The sequence below is a fragment of the Trachinotus anak genome, unplaced genomic scaffold (assembly GCF_046630095.1).
Source record: "Trachinotus anak isolate AG129_WGS33_773 ecotype Australia unplaced genomic scaffold, CSIRO_AGI_Tana_v1 ptg000010l, whole genome shotgun sequence".
Classification (NCBI taxonomy): Eukaryota; Metazoa; Chordata; class Actinopteri; order Carangiformes; family Carangidae; genus Trachinotus; species Trachinotus anak.
Genome location: NW_027273861.1, coordinates 18,258 through 42,225, shown reverse-complemented (window position 1 = coordinate 42,225; position 23,968 = coordinate 18,258). Strand labels below are relative to the sequence as shown.

Genomic DNA, 23,968 nt, shown 5'->3' with positions numbered 1-23,968 from the left:
GTCTCTACCTGTATCTTTTCCTCTTTCTTTTGTCCTTCTTCACCATCACTGTCCATTTTCTCCAAAGTCTCTTCACTGTCCATCTTCTCCAAAGTCTCTTCCCTTCCCTTTTCCTGTATCTTTTCCTCTGTCTTTTGTCCTTCTTCACCATCACTGTGCATTTTCTCCAAAGTCTCTTCACTGTCCATCTTCTCCAAAGACTTTTCCTGTATCTTTTCCTCTGTCTTTTGTCCTTCTTCACCATCACTGTCCATCTTCTCCAAAGTCTCTTCCTGTGTCTCTTTCTCTGTCTTTTGTCCTTTATTTATCTTATCTTCTTTCTTATTTCTGTCTTCACCTTCAGTCTTTGACTTCTCCAAAGAGCCCTCATCCACTTCACCTTCTTTTTCTTGTCCTTCATATTCTCCCCCCCTTTCTTCAGGCAGGCTCTTGTGCAAAGCTGTGTCTCCCACTGAGACTTCATTCTCCAACAGCCAGTCCTTGCACACTGTTTCCACCATGGATCCTTAAGTTAAGTAAATAGTGATTGGTTACTATTGAAAACTGTATCAGTATTCATCCTTTGCACTGTACTATGTATTTACCTGAGGGAATCATCTGCCCAACTGTGGATCCAGCCTGGTGTTTAATGTTGTCACCTTAAAAGTGTATAATAAATACATAAATAAATACATGCAACTTTTCTTGTCCAGGCTCTATTACTCCACTTTGTCATATTTTCCCATAATTACCAGATATTGGCATGGTGACTTCAAAGAGAGGTGACTGGTGGAAAATTTTCCATTTCATCATATTGACTCGGTCACACACAGTTTTTGTTGAGTGAGTTTTCAAAATCTTTGCTGTGTTTGGGCTTACAAAAGTCTGCTGCATCTAAAAAAGAAAAAGAAATAAGATGTGAAAATATATTGTAGGTCATGTAGCTCATTTAGCTCGGATGTTCAAGTGTGTTTTAGAGTGCAGTGCTCTTACACCAGGAAGGACTTTGACTGGCACCTTGTCTTTCTGTAGGAAAAGATCAAAGCATGTTGTAAACACTTTAGAAAGCCACTAATTATTATCACAAATTGAGCAGATCTACTTCACAGTCAAACGTTATCATTTAGATTTGTTGGCCCTACAGAAACCCATTTTATCACCTACACACAATGGCAAAGATCCAACACCTATGTAAGAGTCCCTTTATTGTAAAGAATGGACCTGATTTCTGAACAAGTCTGTTTACTGACTATACATGAGTAACAGTTTTTCTTGTTTGTGTTATATGTGGTATATGGTGGTACATGTTGACATTATACTTACTACAGGTGTCTTGAGAATGACAGCACTCAGTGGAACCATGGCTGCATTCAGATTTAGGTCTGGAGATTGGCTCATCAATGCTTGTGTATCCTGTTAATTTAACAATATGAATTAAAGAACAAAAAAAATGGACAAGTGTGGGTTTTAAAAGCCAAGATTCAAGTTTTTATTTTGCTAATGTGGTGAAACTTTAGCTTTTTGTGATTTGATTATTGCCTATTTGATGTTTTATGAAAGACAAAGATAGTTTGTTCATTTGGACTGAAAGCTTTTAGTATCTTCAAAAGCATTTACACTGATAATGACTCACCTCTCTTTGCAGGACAGGGCTCTCAGACCTCTTTCTTTTGGCCACCTTGTGAACCCTTTGTATGACCTGTTTCTCCTCTTCTTCAGAATCATCCTCCGATTCCTGCTGTGTGGGTTTCCATTCATCAGCAGAGCCATCACCTTCAGACGAACTCAACCACTGTTTTTAGGTAACATAAGATTCATTTCAATGATTTTGAATTGAAAGCTAGTAGAATGTGGGGAAGCACTGAATCTAATTATTACTCTCACCTCTCTTTTCTGGAAAGTGTACTCAACCTCCTTTTTATAAGTCCCATCCTGTTTAACAGAGATCACCGTTTGTTTTTTAAAAAATGTCAAAATAATATTAAAAGCTTTGTAATATGTGGAAGTACTGAAAACTGTCAAAACTCACCGTTTGTTGGTTCAAAGTCACAGATACCCCTTTCTCACGCAGCTGGTAAGGTCTTTTTGGCACATGTTCCTTGTCCTCTTCAGGATCATGTTCTGTTTCAGCATCATCCTCATCAGATGAGCTCACCATCTTTTTTTTTGGAAAAATAAAGTATATTAAGCTAATTTTAGAATGACGTATTTTAATTTGCGTGTGGAAACACTGCAGCTACTCACATGTCTCACCTGCTGATCTGACGGCACAAGAGTCTTGTTGCTGTCCATCTTCTCCAAAGTCTCTTCCTGTATCTTTTCCTCTGTCTTTTGTCCTTCACCATCACTGTCCATCTTCTCCAAAGTCTCTTCCTGTATCTTTTCCTCTGTCTTTTGTCCTTCACCATCACTGTCCATCTTCTCCAAAGTCTCTTCCTGTGTCTCTTTCTCTGTCTTTTGTCCTTTATTTATCTTACCTTCTTTCTTATTTCTGTCTTCACCTTCAGTCTTTGACTTCTCCAAAGAGCCCTCATCCACTTCACCTTCTTTTTCTTGTCCTTCATATTCTCCCCCCCTTTCTTCAGGCAGGCTCTTGTGCAATGCTGTGTCTCCCACTGAGACTTCATTCTCCAACAGCCAGTCCTTGCACACTGTTTCCACCATGGATCCTTTATGTTAAGTAAATAGTGACTGGTTACTATTGAAAACTGTATCAGTATTCATCCTTTGCACTGTACTATGTATTTACCTGAGGGAATCATCTGCCCAACTGTGGATCCAGCCTGGTGTTTAATGTTGTCACCTTAAAAGTGTATAATAAATACATAAATAAATACATGTAACTTTTCTTGTCCAGGCTCTATTACTCCACTTTGTCATATTTTCCCATAATTACCAGATATTGGCATGGTGACTTCAAAGAGAGATGACTGGTGGAAAATTTTCCATTTCATCATATTGACTCGGTCACACACAGTTTTTGTTGAGTGAGTTTTCAAAATCTTTGCTGTGTTTGGGCTTACAAAAGTCTGCTGCATCTAAAAAAGAAAAAGAAATAAGATGTGAAAATATATTGTAGGTCATGTAGCTCATTTAGCTCGGATGTTCAAGTGTGTTTTAGAGTGCAGTGCTCTTACACCAGGAAGGACTTTGACTGGCACCTTGTCTTTCTGTAGGAAAAGATCAAAGCATGTTGTAAACACTTTAGAAAGCCACTAATTATTAACACAAATTGAGCAGATCTACTTCACAGTCAAAAGTTATCATTTAGATTTGTTGGCCCTACAGAAACCCATTTTATCACCTACACACAATGGCAAAGATCCAACATCTATGTAAGAGTCCCTTTATTGTAAAGAATGGACCTGATTTCTAAACAAGTCTGTTTACTGACTATACATGAGTAACAGTTTTTACATGTTTACATGTTGACATTATACTTACTACAGGTGTCTTGAGAATGACAGCACTCAGTGGAACCATGGCTGCATTCAGATTTAGGTCTGGAGATTGGCTCATCAATGCTTGTGTATCCTGTTAATTTAACAATATGAATTAAAGAACAAAAAAAATGGACAAGTGTGGGTTTTAAAAGCCAAGATTCAAGTTTTTATTTTGCTAATGTGGGGAAACTTTAGCTTTTTGTGATTTGATTATTGCCTATTTGATGTTTTATGAAAGACAAAGATAGTTTGTTCATTAGGACTGAAAGCTTTTAGTATCTTCAAAAGCATTTACACTGATAATGACTCACCTCTCTTTGCAGGACGGGGCTCTCAGACCTCTTTCTTTTGGCCACCTTGTGAACCCTTTGTATGACCTGTTTCTCCTCTTCTTCAGAATCATCCTCCGATTCCTGCTGTGTGGGTTTCCATTCATCAGCAGAGCCATCACCTTCAGACGAACTCAACCACTGTTTTTAGGTAACATAAGATTCATTTCAATGATTTTGAATTGAAAGCTAGTAGAATGTGGGGAAGCACTGAATCTAATTATTACTCTCACCTCTCTTTTCTGGAAAGTGTACTCAACCTCCTTTTTATAAGTCCCATCCTGTTTAACAGAGATCACCGTTTTTTTAAAAAATGTCAAAATAATATTAAAAGCTTTGTAATATGTGGAAGTACTGAAAACTGTCAAAACTCACCGTTTGTTGGTTCAAAGTCACAGATACCCCTTTCTCACGCAGCTGGTAAGGTCTTTTTGGCACATGTTCCTTGTCCTCTTCAGGATCATGTTCTGTTTCAGCATCATCCTCATCAGATGAGCTCACCATCTTTTTTTTTGGAAAAATAAAGTATATTAAGCTAATTTTAGAATGACGTATTTTAATTTGCGTGTGGAAACACTGCAGCTACTCACATGTCTCACCTGCTGATCTGACGGCACAAGAGTCTTGTTGCTGTCCATCTTCTCCAAAGTCTCTTCCTGTATCTTTTCCTCTGTCTTTTGTCCTTCACCATCACTGTCCATCTTCTCCAAAGTCTCTTCCTGTGTCTCTTTCTCTGTCTTTTGTCCTTTATTTATCTTATCTTCTTTCTTATTTCTGTCTTCACCTTCAGTCTTTGACTTCTCCAAAGAGCCCTCATCCACTTCACCTTCTTTTTCTTGTCCTTCATATTCTCCCCCCCTTTCTTCAGGCAGGCTCTTGTGCAATGCTGTGTCTCCCACTGAGACTTCATTCTCCAACAGCCAGTCCTTGCACACTGTTTCCACCATGGATCCTTTATGTTAAGTAAATAGTGACTGGTTACTATTGAAAACTGTATCAGTATTCATCCTTTGCACTGTACTATGTATTTACCTGAGGGAATCATCTGCCCAACTGTGGATCCAGCCTGGTGTTTAATGTTGTCACCTTAAAAGTGTATAATAAATACATAAATAAATACATGTAACTTTTCTTGTCCAGACTCTATTACTCCACTTTGTCATATTTTCCCATAATTACCAGATATTGGCATGGTGACTTCAAAGAGAGATGACTGGTGGAAAATTTTCCATTTCATCATATTGACTCGGTCACACACAGTTTTTGTTGAGTGAGTTTTCAAAATCTTTGCTGTGTTTGGGCTTACAAAAGTCTGCTGCATCTAAAAAAGAAAAAGAAATAAGATGTGAAAATATATTGTAGGTCATGTAGCTCATTTAGCTCGGATGTTCAAGTGTGTTTTAGAGTGCAGTGCTCTTACACCAGGAAGGACTTTGACTGGCACCTTGTCTTTCTGTAGGAAAAGATCAAAGCATGTTGTAAACACTTTAGAAAGCCACTAATTATTAACACAAATTGAGCAGATCTACTTCACAGTCAAAAGTTATCATTTAGATTTGTTGGCCCTACAGAAACCCATTTTATCACCTACACACAATGGCAAAGATCCAACATCTATGTAAGAGTCCCTCTATTGTAAAGAATGGACCTGATTTCTAAACAAGTCTGTTTACTGACTATACATGAGTAACAGTTTTTACATGTTTACATGTTGACATTATACTTACTACAGGTGTCTTGAGAATGACAGCACTCAGTGGAACCATGGCTGCATTCAGATTTAGGTCTGGAGATTGGCTCATCAATGCTTGTGTATCCTGTTAATTTAACAATATGAATTAAAGAACAAAAAAAATGGACAAGTGTGGGTTTTAAAAGCCAAGATTCAAGTTTTTATTTTGCTAATGTGGGGAAACTTTAGCTTTTTGTGATTTGATTATTGCCTATTTGATGTTTTATGAAAGACAAAGATAGTTTGTTCATTTGGACTGAAAGCTTTTAGTATCTTCAAAAGCATTTACACTGATAATGACTCACCTCTCTTTGCAGGACAGGGCTCTCAGATCTCTTTCTTTTGGCCACCTTGTGAACCCTTCGTATGACCTGTTCCTCCTCTTCTTCAGAATCATCCTCCGATTCCTGCTGTGTGGGTTTCCATTCATCAGCAGAGCCATCACCTTCAGACGAACTCAACCACTGTTTTTAGGTAACATAAGATTCATTTCAATGATTTTGAATTGAAAGCTAGTAGAATGTGGGGAAGCACTGAATCTAATTATTACTCTCACCTCTCTTTTCTGGAAAGTGTACTCAATCTCCTTTTTATAAGTCCCATCCTGTTTAACAGAGATCACCGTTTGTTTTTTAAAAAAGGTCAAAATAATATTAAAAGCTTTGTAATATGTGGAAGTACTGAAAACTGTCAAAACTCACCGTTTGTTGGTTCAAAGTCACAGATACCCCTTTCTCACGCAGCTGGTAAGGTCTTTTTGGCACATGTTCCTTGTCCTCTTCAGGATCATGTTCTGTTTCAGCATCATCCTCATCAGATGAGCTCACCATCTTTTTTTTTGGAAAAATAAAGTATATTAAGCTAATTTTAGAATGACGTATTTTAATTTGCGTGTGGAAACACTGCAGCTACTCACATGTCTCACCTGCTGATCTGACGGCACAAGAGTCTTGTTGCTGTTCACCTGGTGCAGCTTCAGCCTTTTTCTCACAGGCTTCTCTTGACCCAATGGTTCCTGCACCTCCTCTTCAAACCCTTGATTGTCTTCAATTTGTGCAGCTTCTTTGTCCTCCCTTTCATCCTCTGAGGAAGCAGTGGTCATGGTGTTGTCTTTCTTGTGTTTCTCTCTGCATTTCCTTTTCTTTGCTGCATATGTAGAAATTGCCATCATTGACAATCCTCTGCTTTGGAGTGTGACCTCTGCTGGGTCCTCCGCTGTGCAAAGAAATGGATGAAATGAATAAAAGTTGATGCATACTACAATAAAAAATAGGTTTGGAATTGATTTATATTCCTGAAAAAACCTTGATAAAATCTTTTTGCTGTATTTGCATCATGACACATGAAAGTGGCCACTTTCTGGTAGGTTTTATGGCCCAACTGCCGCTTGGCCTGGAGGAATGAATTTAAAAAAGAAATACATACAAGTGCAAAATTAATTAACTTTTCATGACACTTAATTGTTTTCAATAAAAAAACATGAGAAGTTATCTTACATAAGTGGCAACAGAGGAGCGCAGCATGTTGAAAGTTGGGGCTGTCCCCAAGCCCATCCCCTCCCAGGCCTCCTTGAAATATTCAGACAGCTTCAGCAGGACGCCTCCACTGGTCGTGTGAAAGAAGGTAGAAGCCTTTTCACCTCCTTCAATTCTGCATCGAAGCCGGTTGTAACGCCGCAACCAGGAATATTCGCTTGGATTGAGGGGTACAGCTGCTTCACCAAAGTACCTTTGAGTCTTGTGCTGTCCAACCTAATAATTCAGAAAAGACGACTTTTCATTCTGACCAACTCAATCAATCTTTATTTGTATAGTGCCAAATCACAACAAAGTCATCTCAAGGCACTTTACACATAGAGCAGGTCTAGACTCTTCAGGTTTCATTTAAAGAGACCCAACATTCCCACATGAGCAGCACTTGGCGACAGTGGCAAGAAAAAAACTCCCTTTTAAAGGTAAGAAAGCTAAGAACCAGAACCCGGCTCATAGTGGGAGAACATCTGCCTCAACCGGTTGGTAGAGAGGAGAGAGAGGAAAGAGAGGAGAGAGAAGCACATTGAAAAACAACATTGAAGTTAGAAGGTTCAGGACAGGAATCTATACACCGACGTCTACAGCCCCAGATTACCTGTCAAATGAGAAAGCACAGACAACTCCTGGGAAGGAGTTTAGGTTATCAAATGCATTAATAGTGAGTCAGAGAAGGCTAGCTCCATGGTACAACTTAGAAACACAAGCTTTAAAGCAAAATTCAAGGAAACTAGAAAGAAGGTGGCGTTCTACTAACCTGGATGAATCTCTAAAGGCTTGGAAAGACAGCCTATTGGCGTATAAAAAAAGCCTCCGTAAAGCCAGAACATCCTATTATTCATCATTGATAGAGGAAAACAAGAACAATCCCAGGTTTCTGTTCAGCACTGTAGCCAGGCTGACAGACAGCCATAGCTCTGTTGACCCATCTATACCTTTAGCCCTCAGTTGTAATGACTTTATGAGCTTCTTTACAGATAAAATTGTCTCTGTTAGAGAAAAAATCTCCTCCCCACAGCTGGCTCAGATGTACTGTCCAGTTCAGCAGCCTCAGAGTCGACTGTAACTGGCTTATATTTTGACTGTTTCTCTCCTGTACATCTCCCTGAGCTCACTTCAACAGTTTCGTCATCTAAACCATCGACTTGTCTTCTTGACCCCGTTCCAACAAGGTTGTTCAAAGAAGTTTTTCCTTTAATCGACACCTCTACATTAAGTCTGATTAACTTATCTTTATCAACAGGTTATGTACCGCAGGCTTTTAAAGTTGCAGTAATTAAACCTCTACTTAAAAAGCCTACTCTTGATCCTGATGTTTTAGCCAATTATAGACCTATATCCAACCTCCCCTTTATTTCCAAAATCCTTGAGAAGGTTGTTGCAAACCAGTTATGTGATTATTTGCACAGGAATGGTTTGTTTGAAGATTTTCAGTCAGGTTTTAGAGTCCATCATAGCACAGAAACAGCTCTGGTTAAGGTTACCAATGATCTCCTCAAAGCTTCAGACAATGGACTTGTCTCTGTACTTGTCCTACTAGATCTTAGTGCTGCATTTGACACGATCGATCATAAGATTTTATTACAGAGACTAGAACATATGGTCGGCATCAAAGGAACCACACTAAGCTGGTTTAAGTCATATCTGTCAGATAGACTCCAGTTTGTTCATGTTAATAATGACTCCTCTATCATCACAGAAGTCAGTCATGGAGTTCCACAAGGTTCTGTGCTAGGACCAATGCTCTTCAGTCTATATATGTTCCCTCTGGGAAACATTATTAGGAGGCGCCAGATTAATTTCCATTGTTACGCAGATGACACCCAGCTGTACTTATCCATGAAGCCAGGTGAGACTAACCAGGTAGCCAAGCTTCAGGTCTGTCTTAAGGACATAAAAATCTGGATGACCAGTAATTTCTTACTCTTAAATTCAGACAAAACTGAAGTTATTGTAATTGGCCCAAAACACCTCAGAGATACACTATGTGATAATATACTGACTCTGGATGACATCACCTTGGCCTCCAGTGCTACAGTCAGAAACCTTGGTGTCATTTTTGACCAGGACTTGTCCTTTACTTCACATATAAAGCAAGTCTCTAGGATAGCCTTCTTCCACCTGCGCAATATTGCTAAAATCAGACCCATTCTATGTCTAAAGGATGCTGAAAAACTAGTTCATGCCTTTGTTACCTAAAGACTGGACTACTGTAACTCTTTATTGTCAGGATGTCCCAAAAATTCAGTAAAAAGCCTCCAATTGATCCAGAATGCGGCAGCATGAGTACTGACAGGAACTAGGAAACGGGATCACATCTCTCCTGTGTTAGCCTCTCTGCATTGGCTCCCTGTAAAATCCAGAATCGAATTTAAAATCCTCCACCTCACCTACAAAGCCATTAATGGTCAGGCACCATCGTACCTTGGAGAGCTTATAGTTCCCTATTTTCCCAATAGGACAATTCGCTCTCTAAATGCAGGTCAACTTGTGGTTCCCAGAGTTTGTAAGAGTAGAATGGGGGGCAGAGCCTTCAGCTATCAGGCTCCTCTCCTGTGATGTTCTCCAGCTCCCAGTGTGGGTTCGGGAGGCAGACACCCTCTCTACCTTTAAGATCAGGCTTAAAACTGTCTTGTTTAGTAAAGCTTATAGTTAGGGCTGGCTCGGGTATGTCCTGACCCATCCCTTAGCTATGCTGCTATAGAGCTAGACTGCTAGGGGATTCCCATGATTCACTGGGCGCTCTCTCTCTATTTCTGTCTCTCTCCCCCTCTCTCTCTCAATGACTTCATGCCATTAACTTTGTATTTGTTCTCTCCCGTAGTTTGTGCTTCTCCTCTCTCTCCCTCTCTCTTTCCTCATTCTGCAGGTATCTCTGCCTCGGGAGCAGCAGGATCCAGATCCACCACTACTCATCTTTACTATTAACCACTGTTACCTGTCATTATTATTGATAACACCATTACCGACACAGCTGTTCCTGGTCTCTCTCTCTCTCTCTCTTCTCTCCCCTCTCCTCCCCCTCCCCCTCTTTCTATCTTCTCCTAAACCCAACCGGTCGAGGCAGACGGCCGCCCACCCTGAGCCCGGTTCTGTTGGAGGTTTCTTCCTGTTAAAAGGGAGTTTTTCCTTTACCCCCTGTTGCCAAGCGCTTGCTCGTTGTGGAAACTGTTGGGTTTTTTTTTTCTGTAACAAAGTAAGGTCTTGACCTTACCCTGTAAAGTTCCTTGAGATAATGTATATTATGATTTGGCGCTATACAAATAAAATTGAATTGAATTGAATTGAATTAATAGTACATGAATGTTAATGGATATAGATGGATGGATAGAGAGAAAGAGGGAGGAGGAGAGAGGAGCTCAGTGCATCATGGGAGTCCCCCAGCAGTCTAAGCCTATAGCAGCATAAACTGGAGCTGGAGCCCTAACTATAAGCTTTATCACAAAGGAAAGTTTGAAGCTACTCTTAAATGTAGAGAGGGCGTCTACCCCTTGTACCCAAACTGGTAGATGGTTCCACAGGAGAGGAACCTGATAACTGAAGGCTCTGCCTCCCATTCTACTTTTAGAGATACTCTTGTGTCCTTTCAGTTTTTGCAATAGAAGATACTGAAGAGTACGGTTTAGACCTGCTCTATGTGTAAAGTGCCTTGAGATGACTTTGTTGTGATTTGGCGCTATATAAATAAAGATTGATTGATTGACTGAATAATGTTTGCACTTACACGGATGATGCGGGCACCCTGCTTAGTCTTTTCTGCTGCCTTGACCTCCTTTGTGGTCATGTTGATCACAACACCCTTTCGGTGGCCAGTTGTTGCAATAATATATCCACCCAACAGTCCAAAAAACTCTTTCAGATGTGCTCGATCCTCTGGATGCTTCTCAAGGTCAACTGTAAAAGCAGAGGACGGACATTGTATGCATTAGCTTGCAATCATGATGTTCTTTACCTAAGGACCACACATTGGCCACACAAAAGCAGCAAAGCACAATATTATACTATGGAAATTGGACATCCAATCCACCAGACCAGCCCATATATAAAAACCCAGTTTGTAGATGTAATGTAAAATCTGCAGAACAGTATCTTAACCCAAAGTTTGAGTCTGGAGAAGCCCTGTAACATTAAATAAACCTTATTTTTACAAATCTGAAACTTATGCTGAGCAACGATCCATACCCAGTACTGCAGTGATCTTCTTCGGAGCCTCATCTATAAAGCATGCATGCTTCTGTGCCCTGACCAGTCTCTCTGAAATTTCAAATAGCATTTATTATATGCATGTTCTCTGCTTTTACTGATATGATGTTAATGTTTGGAGGTGGAGTTTTGAATGTTAAACTTACCAGATTTACTTCGCCTCACACTGAGCTGGTGCCCGACCACTTCCCGGCCAATATCTCTGATCCGCGCCCTCAGCTCTACCAAGATGGAGTTGATTTTTTTTGTTCCCAGTCTGACAGCTGGTGGTGACATGTTTGAAATGTATTTCATAAAGGCCACAGCATCCATCAAATAGCTTCTCTGGGTTGTTGGTTTGAACCCTTTTTCTTGAAGGACTGCAACAAAACTTGAAAGACAAAAATACAAATAAAGTCATGTCCTCTACCCTACAATACACTGATGCTTCTTACAGTGTAAGGCAAGGCATTGAAAGGAATTGTTTTTTAACCTGGATTTAAAAATGTTCACATTTCCTGATTTAATTGAAGGAAATTTTGGTTGATCCAATCTGTTACTTGCTGTAAACAGTGACACAATGACTGTATTGGACTGTAGTCACCTGGGAACAGTGCTAGATATATCTGTGTGTCATCTGCATAACTGTGGTAGTCAACATTAGAGTTCTGCAGAATTGACACAAAGACAGCATATATAGACTGAACAGAAGGGGTCCAAGAACTGAACCCTGAGGAACTCCACATGTCATAGCCATTCGATCAGATTCATAACTTCCAGTGGTCCCAAAATAACTCTGCTCCTCCAGGTAGGACCTGAACCATTCTGGGACTGTTCCGCTGAGTCCTGCCCAAGTTTCCAACCTGTTCAACAGTATACTGTGATCCACAGTGTCAAATGCAGCACTGAGATCCAACAGGACCAGAACTGACACCTTGCCTGACTCAGTGTTCAACCTTATGTCATTTAACACTCTAATAAGAGCTGTTTCTGTACTGTGGTGAGGTTGGAAGCCTGATTGAAATTTGTCAAAAAGTCCACTGGAGTTCAAGAAATTGCTGAGTTAAGTGTAGTACTTACCCACGGATTCTAGCATGGTTACACAGGAAAAGAAGGTTAACATTTGGGATTGCTGAGTCTGCCATGTATTGTAGAAAATCGAGAACATGTTTGGCTCGCTGCTTGGCATTTTCAGAAGTTTTCCTACTGGGGTTGGCACCTTCTGTGTGACCCCTAAATTCCTCGACCAATCTTACTGAAGAGGAAAGAATATAAAGCAAATCAAATATTTTTGCATGGTCTTCTTTCTTAAATCATTGACCTCAGATGTCTTTACAATCTGCACATTAAAACAACATCTCCTATCTTTCAAGTTCAATACTAGTACAGTGACTATGATATGAGGGTATCTTCACCATAGCGAGGGGCTTTGCTGGGGGAAAATGGTGCACGTCTGCGATGTTTTGCTGCCTGAAAAAAGCACATGAAGATTTTTTGTAATCAAGAGTAAAGAGAAAAAATTGGTCACATTTAAGAAGTACACCACAGGAATAACTCAACACTCACAGTTGCACGCACTGTTGAACAATGAAGCTGCTTGAGCTCATCGTTTCTCTCAATTTCAATCTGGAGCAGGTCCTTCACAACCTTTAGTTCAGCAGAGAGAAACTGGCAGTTCCTGCACCCAGGATCAGGGTTCCTCAGGACAGAACGCCTTCTTCCTCGCTTGGCCTGTTGGTAAGCTGTTCCGGCTGGGGTAAGCTTAATCGGGGATAACACTGATGTGAAGCAGGAAGACTGGCTGGTTGAGGGAGAAGGATCCTGCATAGCTGGTGTGTCTGGGTCACAAGAAGCCTGGCTGGTTGAGGGAGAAGGATCCTGCATAGCTGGTGTGTCTGGGTCACAAGAAGCCTGGCTGGCAAGGGGAGTACTAAACATGGGGACCGAAAGAGGAGGCACAATGGCAGAAGCTGCAGCATGGGAAGCAGCTTGTGATCTGGCCTCTATCACCCTCCTGACACCCTCTTCAATCGCTTTATCATCCACCTCATCAAGATGTGACACCATTGGTGGTGTGGGTTTTGATGCACGTAGGAGGGCCAGTTCTCTCGCAATGTATCTGTCTTTAGCTTTTTGAATGTAAAGTGTAACCATTGGCTTCTACAAAAAAAAGCAGAATGTACATTTAGTAAATCATTTCATTACGTCTGAAAAAGTTGCATTATTAATATTTCATTACCTTTAGCATCATGCATTTATTTAACCAGCAATATTGTTTCTGTGGGATGTGTAGCACTAAATAAATACAGCATTTCTGAACCTATATCAACCACACAAGGATCAAATGAAGAACACAGACCCACCACACAGCAAGGAAGAACAAGAAGCACTACAAGGACCAAAGTTGCTGGGCTTAAGATCTAGACCTGACTCAACAACACACATATATCACACAGAGGGACTACCTTCAGGCTGTGGATCCTTTGCAGATGCTTGTCGAGTCGGTTAATATATTTAGACTGGCAGGAACGCACTGGGCAGTCCAGATTTACATTAAAACTGTAGAAGCAAGAAGAGTCTTTGATTCGAGTCTTTGAAGTGTGGAAGTGAAATGAAACAAAGTACTAAGAAAATATGCAGACATTTCTTTGTAACATGTGTAACCACTTAACACTTAAAAATGTTAAAAATATATGAGATTTGCTAATACAGACTATTCATGACCTGCCTCGCATCTAATTTTTAAAATCAGTTGTAGCCTTATACATCACAGACCAATATTTACATTTGCATTACATTACTTGTTACTGAAAAAAGTACTTTTTTTGTGTAACAATGGCCAAAATGACTGATTGATGTTTTCTTTTTGTAGTGCTGCACTGGACAGGATACATTTGAGATTATTCTTCAAGTTGGTTTTGTTTTAGCAGCCCTCTTCATGATCACCATTATGGTCTGGCTTGGCTACATGATGTTTTGGAAGAACTAAAATAAAAGTGATGTTCATCTGTTCAAAGTAAATGTTTACTCATTATCATCTCATACTCATTATCATTAAGTTTTTCAGTAAGAATTCATGTTTGTTTTAAAGTCTTTGAAAGGGTCTCAAAGGTAAAAGTTGGGTACTTTAGCCTTTAGATACTGAAAAAGTGGTCTTCAGTAATTTCATGAACGCTGGAGTCATACTTAAGTTACTTCCTGTTGTGTGAGACAAAGCTGTCATGACTGTATCTCCATACATCCATATTTGGCCAAAGAGGTCTCAGTCGTTCTCTAGCCAACTTAATATTTTTAATAAATAAAGGGTCTCAAAGGTAAAAGTTGGGTGTTATAGCAATAAAATGTGGGGATGTAGGGTCTAACAACCAACATCCCGAATTTCTCTTGTAAAGGGCATATTACCAGCAAGTAGGATCTATACTGCAGTATTGGATCTGAAAAAAGTACTTTTATTACAATGATTTTTTAAAAGCAACAACTCACTATACAACACTGATTAACAATATTATTTTGGACCCTATTTCATTGATAGTGAAAAAGCACCATAAGAAGCCTCTTTAAGAGCATCCTTAAGAGAAAACAGGACACTTACTGTCGATGAGAAAACTTGCTCAGAAGACTCAACTCTGTTTTGTTGACCACCTTTTCTGTGCTTCTCAGATGTTGGACTATATCGGCATACAGTTCCCCACATATTGGACACTTGTGCTTACTCCTCACAGACTGCTTGCTTGGAGGGCTGCAGTCAGAAGAGTCCTGCTGCTGTGGTCCTGCTGTCTGAGGCTCCTCATCAGGTTCCTGTACATGGACACAAAAATACTGCTCATAAAAGCCTAATAGTAGATATTGGTGAACTAATTACAGAGATAATCTGTGACCTGTTTCCATCATACCCTATGATATGTGCCATACAAAAACAACAAGCAGTCCTTCATTGCCCAGACTCCACAGATATCCAACATGTCAGTATTTTTGGATTTTACCTGATTGCTGGTTGCTGCAACACCTGCGTCCATGATTCCTCCTGAACTTATGCTCTCTTCATGCCCTTCGTGTACGGAGGAGATGGGTCTGCTCCGATTGGCTGAAAAGTTAACGACTGCGCTGATTGGCTGCTCCAGTGTGTCAGTGACGTAGTGGATTTATGTGAACTGGCCTCGAAATATCATCTGCTTTGTGTTTTAAAAAACGAAAAAATTAAAGATTTCAGCTTTTCTCCAGGTAAGAGTCAAGTTCTGGTTTGTAGCCCACTTTGTTTCCTTTTTCTGTTATGTTGCTGTAATGCTGCACAATTACACCACCCTTTTACTGTTTTGCTTGTTAAAATGCTGTTCAGATGTGGATTTGTGGCCCACTTTGGTCTCTTTAGTAGATTAAGTTTTATTTTATTTGGAAATCTCTGAGCTCTGATTGGCGGAGGTGGAGGTAAAAGTTCCGCAAGTGAATCTGTCCATTTTCTCTGTATAGTAATAACTGAGGACCCACTTTTGCAGTAAAAGATTAAAACTCGTAAAAAGTCTGATACAATGTATTCAGCTGAAAACTTCTTTTTTAATCAGAGCTAAGCACAGTCTTGTGAATAATATTCCGATTATACTTCATGTTCACTATAATACTTGTGTAAAAATTCACAACTTCAAAAATGAGGCCCATTTAGTTGAAAATGAATAATGCTGAAATGCAGTTTTACTTTACACAAAATCCCAAGCCTACACAATTAACGTTTTCAACATTGTGAAAATATATGAAAACATAGACAAAATTATTGTAGCAATGTTTGCTAAGAAGCTGATATTTTCATTGTGGTTCTACCAAATCCAGTAATTACAGGACTATGAAATAATCAACTTTTAACCTGTGTCATCACTTGAAATTCCTGAATGCATACAGAATATTCAAGTAAGCAACATGAAAGTCTTTTACTGAATTGAAAACATTAATCTGCAGGACACAAATTCTTGAATACATACATGCACAGTGTTACCTGTTCATGCATTCACAGTCCTGCAGTGTTAGAAATGTGAAAGACAATGACATATTAGAAGGTACAGTATATTAAGACCACAGAATGATTACAAAGTTGTCATGACTGTATCTCCATATATCCATACTTGGCCAAACAGGTCTCAGTCGTTCTCTAGCCAACTTAGTATTTTTAATAAATAAAGGGTCTCAAAGGTAAAAGTTGGGTGTTTTAGCAATAAAATGTGGGGATGTTGGGTCTAACAACCAACACTCCAAATTTCTCTTGTATAGGGCACATTACCAGCAAGTAGGATCTATACCGCGGTGTTGGATATGCAGTGTAAACTCAACATCTCCATATTAGTCCCTTTTGTGGAAAGAAAACTGTGGGAAATAGTGCCTAATAAAGACATGTTGGGTTTATACTGCAATGTTGGGTCTGACCAATATCTCAGTAGAAATCCATCATGTATGTACAAACCCCTTTTAATAAAGGGACTATTACTGAAATGTTGGTTTTATACAGGGAAATTGGATCTTATTTGACATAATCAATAAAAAATGTATTACATCATTGACAGAATATGCTTTGGAATATTTTATATACTTTGTGCATTTATTACCACTCCCCTAGTATGTTTGTGGGCTTTTGTGATTGTTGTAGCTTAAAATGCCGGATTTTGTGGAACCTTTAAAAAAAAAATGTGTTGAAAGTTGTGATATTTGTAGGCTTTATTTTCTTTACATCACAAGAGAAAGGGCATTTTATCTCCCATTCTTTTAATCGACACCATATAACATGTAAATAATATTTTTAATTATAGTTATGTAGACATTGAGTTTACATCAGCTCATGACCCTTCGAATATTTTTAATACTCAGATATGTGACTAATGATGCTAAATCTGTATTTTCTGAAAACTCATAACTTTACTCAAGATTTTCAAACAGTCCAGTTGCCTTCAGACTTTAGATGAGCCTTTGCTTTAACATGACCTGGATGACTAAGGACACACATCACACACATCTTTACCCAAACAGATACATTTATTAACATTTTAAAAGAAACATACACACACAGTAAATCTGTGATTTCATTTTACACATTAATACTTCAAAAAAGCTCCTAAACCACACTTTTCTTCTGAGATATTTTAATTAGTAAACTCTTTATCCCTCATTCATCATGAAAGTGACTCTGATGATGTTCATGAGGATGTATGTATGGGGTCTTGGGGCTAAGAGGATACCTCTCACTCTCTCTCTCTCAGCCAAACTGGTGTGAGGAGGTCTAATATGTTGTAACAGACCAGTTTTCTTGCACCATGTTTAACATGTATGTTCCCATATACAGTCCTGCCCTAACTGTAACCCTTATATTTTACAGTGAAACCCAGGCAGTGCAACTGAATCTGCAGCCCACCAATCCAAGTACGTCATTATGCTTGTGCATCAACATTGCTGTCTCCCAGGATATTTCACCGGGTTATGGACTTTTGCCATGATGATATTATGCGCTCTTACCCCAGAAGAAGCTTGTTCTCTAAAAATAGCATCTGACGATAATTACTATTATGAAGCTAGAGATAGAAGTGTGTCTCTTAACTGTGAGTTCACTCTTGATTCTGAGGATTTGGAAAATTTGGACAAACAGTGGAACATTGTGCCACCAAACAGGCAGAAAGATGACAAACTTATACTCTGGTATACTCCAAGTATCATTCATAATAATTTATATGTATATTTTGATTTTCTAAGAAATCTTTTACAATAATTTCTACTTTTCAGTACTTGTATTGAAACACCTTTAATACTAGAGAATAACATTTGGAATTTGGAAACGCTGATATAGACTAGATTTTGAAAAAATGTCTCAATTTTATGGTGTGGTTTGACTGCCAATTCTGGTATGAATGTTGTCTCTTTGCTTTTATTAAGAACGCAAAGAAGATAAAAGAAAATGCATGTCATCCATGTACCACAAGGTCAACCTCGCTGTGATCTTCATTCTGGGCTTGTAAGACCAACATCTCAAGTTATTCATTTTTTGATGAAGTGTGCTGTATTTATTAGACTGATTATGTAACTTGAAAATGAAATCTAATTTATACTCTAGCACCTTGAATATATGGCCCCTCCTCCGAACCATGGTGAAGAAAACATTGTCCAGGAACCACAACCAACTGTTGTTGATGTAGATACTGGGGTAAGTGTTATACTTTTTCATGACTACGGCGTGTAACAATGGCCATAATGACTGATTGATGTCTTCTTTTTGTAGTGCTGCACTAGAGGAGAGTGTGGGGTAAGTGTTATACTTCCTGTTCATGACTACACTGTGTAACAATGGCCAAAATGACTGATTGATGTTTTATTTTTGTAGTGTGGCAATCAACAGGATACAATAGAGATTATTCTTCAAGTTTGGTTTAGTTCTAGCAGCCGTCTTGGTGATTTTCATGATTTTCTGGCTTGGCTATGTGGCGTATTGGAAGAAATAAAATAAAAGTGACTGTTCAACTGTTCAAAGTAAATGTTTAATCATTATCATCTCATATTCATTATCATTAAGTTTTTGAGTAAATTCATGTTTGTTTAATAGTCTTTGAAAGGGTCTCAAAGGTAAAAGTTGGGTGTTTTAGCCTTTAGATACTGAAAAAGTGGTCTTCAGTAATCTCATGAATGCTGGAGTCATACTTAAGTTACTTCCTTGTGGTCTTTCACTTCAGAATTAGCCATTGCCTTGAACATAACCTCATCTTAAGTGTCAACTGTTTATGCAGGGCAGGCGGACAGTGGAACCCTCAACTGCCACTTCACACTCTCAGATCAGGATGTGGGACCAATTGATATCGAATGGAGCCTCAAATCTCCAGATGTCCAGAGAGAAGAAAAAACTGTCATTTGGCATGCTGTAGATCAGATATACGCCAACTTTAAACCATTTAAGGGCTGAGTTAATTTCATGTCTCTTGATCCTGTGAGTGGCAACGCTTCAATAGTCATTAGGCACTTGAAATTTTCAGACTCAGGCACCTACCAGTGCAAGGTAAAGAAACTCTCCGGGTACAGCAGCATTTTAATTCGGCTGGCTGTGATGGAAAGGCCAAGTAAACCCAACTGTTACCTGGAGGGTGAGGTTAGGTTGCATAATAAAGTTGTTCTCAAATGCAATTCCAAACACAGCAGCCTGCCCATATGGTACACATGGTCCAAGCCACATGGACCCCAGGCCTTCTCCATTAAGCCTATGTCAGGTGACCTATCTTTGACAATAAGCACAGAAGACGTACTGGGAGACTACATCTGCACATCGCATAGCATTTTTGGCACAGAGGAGTGTGTTCTAACACTCACTCTCCCCTCATCAGTTAACTCTGCTGTTATTCCAGCAGTAGCCTCAGTTTCTGCGCTTGTGTTTGTGATCTCCACGTGTCATCGCGATCTGCTGCTACCGGAAAAGAGAGTCTGGAGAGGACATGGGGAATGACATTTTTGAAGATGAGCTGCCTCCTCACAGATTGGACAAAAAGAAGCTGTCACCGCGAGAGACCTCCCCTGAGCAGGACAACTGCTGCACCCCCTGCCAGGACCAACCCCGCTGCGACCCCTGCCAACGTTCCCATATCAGTGCTCCCTAACGCCTCGTGCAAGGCGATGCCCATCGATTACTATTGTTTTTTTTTCTATGTGCTACAGTTTTTGGTACATGTATCTTGGTGTATGTGTTGTCTGTGTTATGAATAAAGTATTTGTTCAAAGGAGTCATATTATGCCCCTTTCCCAGTTTAATATTTTCATTTTGGTGGTCTATTTACAAGTATTAGCATGTTTTTATGGTCAAACAGGTCATGCATACAGCCGCTCTGTGTCACGCAGCTGAAAACTTCTTTTAATTAGAGCTAAGCACAGTCTTGTGAATAACATTCCGATTATACTTCATGTTTAGTATAATACACAACTTCAAAAATGAGGCCCATTTAGTTGAAAATGATTAATGCTGAAATGCAATGTTGGGTCTGACCAATATCTCAGTAGAAATCCACCATGTATGTAAAAACCCCTTTTAATAAAGGGACTATTACTGAAATGTTGGTTTTATACAGGGAAATTGGGTCAGACTCAACATTGCAGTATAGACCCAACATCTTCACATTAGTCCCTTTTGTGGAAAAAACTGTGGAAAATAGGGTCTAATATGGAGATGTTGGTTCTATACTGCGATGTTGGATCTGACCCAATATCTCAGTAAAGACCCATTGCAGTTTATTCTGTAGTGAGGATGTGAAGATGATGAAGAAATCTCCGCTGACACTGACTTAGTTGTATATAAAAAGGTTTATTACAAAAAGCACAGCATCATAACAAGCACTAAAAATTGCCTGTGAGAGGATCCGGAGCCAATGTGAATCTCTCTCTCTTTCCACAGAAAATACACACTTTATAACATATTCAACCTCTACATACATATGCATGGTATAGCTAATTCCTAACAACCTATGAGGCACAGAGCCAACACTATTACCAAACTTGGTCATTCTATGTAAAGGTAGGGTGAAACATATGGTATTCATCCCAGATAATTTCTGAACTACACTGAAAAACAAGTTCAGGGGGTTCTCCATCCACTCATGGAGCCTAACCTTTCACCTAGGGCCCCTTACCCTAACATTATCCAAACACTCCTAAGTTTGCATCCTAAATCTCTCTTACAACCTAAGATAAACATTCATTCTCATGTACCAGAATAACACCAGACAAAAGACAGAGCAGACCAGACACTACATATTTCCCCCCTTCGAGGCTCAAAGAGTCTCAAAAAACAGAAGAATAAACATACATGAATACAATGGTGATAAAGATAACACATTACATGTTCAATATTGTAACAGAAACTAACAGTTCCTCCTATATGTGCTTTCTACGGCACAACCTTTAACAATATAGCAAATCAATTAAAAGGAAGAACTTTAATTATTTGCAACAATTTGCGTAGAATACAACTTAAGCAAATACATATGGAAACCTCAGAAAATAAAATCAAAACACTGTCCAAATTCAGGCCAGTCATCCCGTCGCACCTTCCAGTGGACCTTTCCCTGCCTAGTCCCTAAGTGTTAAGGAAAAAACATCTGAGATCTCAATATATTTACTCAATAACAGAAAACATCATTGTTTAAACAATTGTTACAAAGAGAACATTATAAAAGTTAAGTATTACTCATACAAATCTATATAAGAAAAACATAAGAATGTATCACACTGCAGCTCCTCAGCAGCGTCGACTCTTCGATGTAGTGTCGTTGATGTAATGGATCTGAACATTCCATCACCGTGTCCTTGTTCAGAGTCCTTCAGTCCACTGTAATTGTCCATTTTTGAGTGCCTGAGTCCCCTCAGAATAGCTTTCCCCCAATATCCTTCTGGAAGGAAAGAAAAAACACCAACCAGTATCTTTGCAAAAACAACAGATGCATATTAAAACATCAAATACAGAGTATAAAGTCAAATTCATAACATCATATTATGTCAAAGTATGATTCACATTTTCCATTTCCCTCCTGTAATCATATCCTAAATAACTACACAGTATTAGAAATAAATGTGAAAAAGTATTCTCGAATTAAATGGATATTTGGATATTTCTCCACCAACTCTCCTTCTATCATCACTTCCTCATCATTGTCCGTGCTAATCATCAGTAATAACGGCATCTGAAATTGATCTCCAGGCATTACAACACCAACCCATCTCAATATCATAGTCTTCACAAAGGTCGACAACAGCGTACAAAAACAAAACATCACACATTTTGAACCAACACTGCTCCTAGCAGTCCTAAATTGTCTTGCAACCAAGCATTTGCAGACCATCCAGCTCCTTCTGATGGGCCAAATGCATACCTTATTAGTTTTAATGCATCCATGACACTAGTCATATTATCAGAGCTATCTGGAATCAAAGTGTAACAAGCATATCCAGCTAAATTCAATGCCACACATAAGCCACCTTGTTCGGCCAAGATATAGTCAAGAGCCATATCATGCTTTAACAATGTTAATCTATGACTCCTTTCTGAATAGAAAAACCTCATATGGGAGTTTCAATGTTGCCATATAACAACAACCTGACCTGACATGTTTCCTCATTTGGTGAACAACTAATAATAGCATCCACATATTGAACAACAGTACTTTTTAACATCTGATCTATCCCTGTCAGATCATCCTTCAATACTTTATTGAAAATGTGTGGACTATGTTTGATCCCTTGTGGCAGTCTGTTATACTCATAAAACTGTCCCTTGTACATGAACCCAAACAAACCCTGACTTTCAGTACTAAGTGTAACACTGAAACTCACGCATAGGACCTCTCAGAGTTGGAATGTAACCAGGAGGAACCATCACACCCCTCTGAATGTTATCTTCCAGACAGATAATGCACCTGCCTATAACATAGTCAATCTGTTCAAGCAAACATGGTGCCCAAAATCCATACTCCTTCATGATCTTTCTTTTAACTTCCCCCCTCGCAACATGAGCTAACCCATATGCTTCCTGAATCATCAAACCCAACAGGTCTGTGGGCGCTATTACCAGCCCCTCATGATTTCTCCACAGATAAGTAAAATCTTGTGTGGCACCTCGATCTTGCCACAACTGTTTATCCATTATAGATGCAGCTTCCTGCATCAAAATCACATCCCTGGGTGTAATTTCGTCCTCTAAGTCCACTTCATGAGTAACCAAAAGAACTTTGTCCAATTTATCTGCACCCGTGACTGCTTTAGCAGCTTCATCAGCCGCTTTATTCTCCTGGGTGACTTTTGACATATCCATTTTATGTGCTGCACATTTAGCTATCGCTATTTCTTTAGGCTTCATCATAGCATGCAACAATTTCATTATCTGAGCGTGATGCTGTATTGGAGAACCGTCTGTTTTCTTAAACCCTCAGCTCCTCCACATTGATCCAAACAAATGACACACTTGCCTCTCTTGCTTTGTCTCCAAACTGTCCTACCTGCACTGTCCCTCTAATATACTCATTCCTAATCCTATTCATCCTTGTCAATCCCTTACCTTCCTCATACAATACCACACCTCCTCTCTCTTCAACCTATCATATGCTTTCTCTAAATCCACAAAAACACAATTCAACTCTCTCTGACCTTCTCTACAACAAATCCAGTTCCTTGAGTTCTTACAACCCAAGAACACCAAGCTCCTTTTGTTTCTTCTCCTTGCGTTTTTCACTTTTCTTTCCCTTCTTCTCATTCACCTTGTATGTGGACACAAGCACCTGTATCGTTTTAATTACATCAGGGTTAAGGGTCCCTTCTACTGGCCATGGCTGTTCAATTTCAGGCCAACGCTTATGCCATTTCTCTGACATCTTTGTAATATTTTTAATTAAAGAATTACTCTTCTGTACTACATCAACCTGAGTAATTACTTTTGGATTTGGAATTTTAATATTCTTTTTTTTTTTTACCATTGTGATAACTCCTATATATTCCCAAATTATAAATCAAAATGAATTACGACACTTCAAACTACTTAAAGCTATTCAGATTACTTTCCCTCTCTTTTTTATTTTATCACTCAGTTAATTAACCAATCTATTTATCCACCAATCAATTTGTTTGTTTATTTGTTTAGTTAATTATTTATGTTTATATGCCACTATGTTGCCACAGTAAGCACCAAAAACGAATAAACGAAAATTGCCAACTTCAAAGGAATCAACACCTTACTATTATAATAGCAAAACCCACAGCACCAATCCACATATGATATTTGACTAA

General features: G+C 39.1%; 1 protein-coding gene and 1 long non-coding RNA gene across 3 annotated transcripts; one reads left to right on the top strand and one right to left on the bottom strand.

The window, feature by feature from the left end:
• Window positions 1-924: 924 nt before the first annotated feature.
• Window positions 925-14,077, bottom strand: LOC139626380 (myb-like protein X). The gene is made up of 27 exons (XM_071486697.1): window positions 12,275-14,077; window positions 11,362-11,585; window positions 11,195-11,266; window positions 10,737-10,906; window positions 6,980-7,234; window positions 6,788-6,875; window positions 6,409-6,698; window positions 6,185-6,313; window positions 6,040-6,087; window positions 5,789-5,947; window positions 5,479-5,568; window positions 5,172-5,204; window positions 4,931-5,072; window positions 4,784-4,837; window positions 4,351-4,703; window positions 4,127-4,255; window positions 3,985-4,032; window positions 3,734-3,892; window positions 3,424-3,513; window positions 3,117-3,149; window positions 2,876-3,017; window positions 2,729-2,782; window positions 2,233-2,648; window positions 2,009-2,137; window positions 1,864-1,911; window positions 1,613-1,771; window positions 925-1,005 (listed from the first exon to the last, which is right to left on the bottom strand). Exons 1-27 carry the CDS (start codon window positions 12,337-12,339, stop codon window positions 925-927), a joined length of 3,660 nt encoding a protein of 1,219 aa, XP_071342798.1. The 5' UTR covers window positions 12,340-14,077.
• Window positions 14,078-17,487: 3,410 nt separating this feature from the next.
• Window positions 17,488-21,198, top strand: LOC139626593 (uncharacterized). 2 transcript variants are annotated; one of them, XR_011692350.1, is made up of 3 exons: window positions 17,488-17,590; window positions 18,098-18,176; window positions 18,276-21,198. It is a non-coding gene; the product is annotated as an uncharacterized lncRNA (long non-coding RNA). The 2 variants fall into 2 exon arrangements; XR_011692351.1 differs by lacking the exon at window positions 17,488-17,590 and adding an exon at window positions 17,632-17,863.
• Window positions 21,199-23,968: the final 2,770 nt, after the last annotated feature.

What these genes read in the sequence shown, in the direction of transcription:
- LOC139626380 (XM_071486697.1), bottom strand. Translation starts at nt 12,339, where the DNA reads ATGGCAGACTCAGCAATCCCAAATGTTAACCTTCTTTTCCTGTGTAAC. An exon ending in TGACTTTGAACCAACAAACG is followed by an intron (nt 6,088 to 6,184) that starts GTGAGTTTTGAC and finishes TCTGTTAAACAG; the next exon opens with GATGGGACTTATAAAAAGGA. An exon ending in TTGTGCCGTCAGATCAGCAG is followed by an intron (nt 2,138 to 2,232) that starts GTGAGACATGTG and finishes CCAAAAAAAAAG; the next exon opens with ATGGTGAGCTCATCTGATGA.